The sequence below is a fragment of the Lactuca saligna genome, chromosome 9 (assembly GCF_052625555.1).
Source record: "Lactuca saligna cultivar CGN05327 chromosome 9, ASM5262555v1, whole genome shotgun sequence".
Classification (NCBI taxonomy): Eukaryota; Viridiplantae; Streptophyta; class Magnoliopsida; order Asterales; family Asteraceae; genus Lactuca; species Lactuca saligna.
The window spans coordinates 142,032,314-142,035,465 of record NC_136425.1 but is presented as its reverse complement, the minus strand read 5'-3'; the positions used below and the strand labels follow the sequence as shown (position 1 = coordinate 142,035,465).

At 33.0% G+C, this 3,152-nt stretch overlaps 1 protein-coding gene across 2 annotated transcripts; it reads right to left on the bottom strand.

Moving 5' to 3' along the window:
• Positions 1 to 422: 422 nt before the first annotated feature.
• LOC145017619 (rubber elongation factor protein-like) lies at positions 423 to 2,430 on the bottom strand. 2 transcript variants are annotated; one of them, XM_078975611.1, is made up of 3 exons: positions 2,300 to 2,430; positions 1,860 to 2,084; positions 423 to 1,060 (listed from the first exon to the last, which is right to left on the bottom strand). In XM_078975611.1, the coding sequence occupies exons 1-3, from the start codon at positions 2,333 to 2,335 to the stop codon at positions 644 to 646; spliced, it is 678 nt and encodes a 225-aa protein (XP_078831737.1). In that variant the 5' UTR covers positions 2,336 to 2,430; the 3' UTR covers positions 423 to 643. The 2 variants fall into 2 exon arrangements, with proteins under 2 accessions (XP_078831737.1, XP_078831736.1); XM_078975610.1 differs by having other exon boundaries at positions 1,860 to 2,108; positions 2,300 to 2,424.
• Between the last annotated feature and the right edge of the window lie 722 nt (positions 2,431 to 3,152).

The following is a 3,152-nucleotide window of genomic DNA, read 5'->3' as shown; positions in this document are numbered from 1 at the left end:
AAAATCCAATTTTGGACCAATGGTGCACCAAGGTATCGTTTTGGACCAAAATTACGTAAATTTGCCAACCACAGGGACCATTTTTGCAATTTTGTCTAGATAGAAACTGTCTAAGATGTTAAGACTTATACGGCAAAAGTTTAAAAGGACCAAAATGTACTATTCTTAAAGGAGCAAAGAATTAATAAATATATAAATATAATATAATATAATATGTTTTAAAATGCAAATGCTTTTCAAAATGATGATGGTTAGTAGAAAAGTCTTATTTATTTATTTTTTAAACAACAAATATACTAAACTACATATAAATTGATACAATAAGAGTGGCTAAAGAAAGAAAACTTAGACATTTGAGACTTCAGATCATACTAAAATTATGAGCAAAAGCAAATTTAAAATACATAATCAACACTTGAAAATAATATAAGATTTTTTTTTTCATAATACAAATGGGCTCTTGAACATACAAATCCAGAGCCCAACACTAATACAAATCCAGATCCCAATACTAATGTCGTACGACTTCATGTATACATCATACAAAAAATAAATTAACACCACATAAACCACAATATTATAATTCCACCTTACAAGATAAACAAACCCCCAACACCATAGACATTAACGTTAATCATTGCTCCTAAGCCTCCACAACTTCTTCCTCTCCAGCAGCAGCAGGCTCTGCAACTTCCTCCCCGGCCACAACCTCCTCCGCAGCTTCTCCCTCTCCACGTGGGACCTCCTCCACCGGTTCTTCTGGTTTTGTGTCCGAAGGGATGGCGAATACCCTAGAAATCTTCTCAGTGGGCACCAATGGCAGAAATGATGATGTTTGCTGGGCAGTCTGGTTGTACTTTTCAGTAATCAAAGTCGCTGATGGTGCAATTGCCTTAGCTACTGTAGTCACAAATGGAAGGTAATTTAGGGTTTTCCAAGCTGAAGAAGCGTATCCCTCAGCGACTGGATCCACCTTGACTAGAAAGCCTTTGGTTGTAGTTGTTAAATCCTTCACATATGGAGGCATCACACCATCTATTTGGGTAACAGACTCGTCAACCTGAAATCATGCATGTATCATCATCAATGCACCAATTAGACATGCATGCATGAATTAACAGGTTATACGTACGTACCAAGGGGGGAAGATATGGAAGAAAAATTATAATCACATGTTTTGCACCGAAGAAATATCGAGAGCAAAGTCTTAATGGAAAAAATATTACAAATTTTATTTTATTGACATAGTCCAACAATTCTTTTGATTTTATAAAAGTGAAAATCTAATTTGCACTTTAGATTTTTCTTTTCCCTAACCTACCACCTTTAAGAAATTTTTCGGTGACGTTTTTTTTTTTTTTTTTTTTTTTTTTTTTTTTGTCAATTTTGCTTTACATAAAACTTTTAACAAAAAAAGGTTTCTTACTTGAAAACCATGTGTAAAAGTATAGTAAAGCACGTTTCACATATGTATGGGTATGTATGTGTGGTTAGTTAAGCCTATAATTCTCAACCTTCTTAATTTCATACTACAAGGGGTTTTATCTAACGGTTAATCTTAAATAAACAGAATAAAACATGCTGTTTATGACATGCATTAAATATACCCATGTTCGATGTCATAAAGATGAAGTGCATAAATTTTGCATGGGTCATGGTGAAAGAGGATTTGCATGAACGACATGGATTAGTTGGGTAAAAAGTTTCTTAAAGATATTTTTACTAGCAATAGTTACCAAACAAGAAAATAACAAAACTTCAATTTCGGGGTTTTTAACAAAGAAAAAACCAATCTCATGGCTAAATAATTACTATGATAAAGCGTAGAGGAAATTAAAGAGAAAGAAAATAAAGCTGACCTTACGATCAACAAACTTGAGAGCCACAACAGGGTAATCCTGGAGCTTTTCATAAGCAGGGCCAACAACAGTCTTGACATGAGTCTCTAATGTCTCCACACCAGGTTTCAAAGGCCCAGTCTTGTCCTTAGCAAAATCATAAGCTTTTGATGCATAAACAATTGCTTGCACTAATGCAGCTTCCACGAATTCCAAGTGCTTCAACTTCTCTTGTTCGCTCTGAACCTTTTGCAACAAAGACAAAAAATACTACAACCAAATCAATTCTCAACTCATCATGTCACATTTCTTATGGAGAAACACGTTTCAGTTTTAGAAATCATGCATCAATTATGTTATAGACACAAAACATCATCATATGTTCCATTAAACCATTTTGAATGTATAGAGACTAAAATGATTTGTTCAAATACATAAATAAAATATAACGGTAAACAAACCTCTGGTTCATCGGTAACAGAAGAAGCGTCGGCCATGATCGAGATGTATGTGGTTTAACACGAGAGGAAGTCGTATATATTGGTAAGTGATTGTTGTTTAAATCAGTGTGTGTGTTGATATCTCAATCTATGGATCTATATTTATATAGAGTAGGATGTAGGGGACGGGGTATACTTTTCACGAAAACCGAAAGTGTAAATTGACGAAAGTATGGGTCCGGAAGTATCGACTGTTATTTACAATGGCAATATATGTTGAATTTAAGGGATACCTCATGTTCCCAGTAAAGATTAGTCGATGCACAACAAGCCTAGAAAATCTTTTTAGGAAGTTTCTTTTCTCAACAAAGAACAAACAAAATAATCTAATATTAAACATATAGCCTTTGTAAAATTTCTTTACCACGCAAAATAATTATTTTGATAAAAGATAAGTTTACAAACTACCGTAGAATCCAAATGTAATGCTTGTTTACCGTTTTCTTTTGTAGTTTAAAATTCAAAAAATTAAAAAGGGGTATTATCATATTTTTAGTAATGATTTGGTGTAAAACACATATATAGATATAGGGGTCTACATGGAACGATGTGATATGGTTTATAGTCAAAACAGCAAACTGTACGGTTTACGAAAAATCAAAATCGCAAACCACACCTCAAAAGTCATAAACCACAATATATTGTGCGGTGCGGCATCTATGGTTTAGAAACTTCAAAATAAATCATCATTTTATTTAAATTAACTTCATCGTTAAGATTCAAACATAAAACTAATAAGCAAACGTACTTTAAATATAAACATAATTAAGAAACAATAATCAAATATGAAAATAATAAAGTTAAAACCATTAGA

Bases quoted from the DNA above. Each gene is read 5' to 3' on its own strand.
- LOC145017619 (XM_078975610.1), bottom strand. From the start codon at position 2,335: ATGGCCGACGCTTCTTCTGTTACCGATGAACCAGAG. The intron at 2,109-2,299 runs GTTTGTTTACCG...ATTTGGTTGTAG, and splicing joins CTGTTACCGATGAACCAGAG to TATTTTTTGTCTTTGTTGCA. The intron at 1,061-1,859 runs GTCAGCTTTATT...GCATGATTTCAG, and splicing joins TCAAGTTTGTTGATCGTAAG to GTTGACGAGTCTGTTACCCA.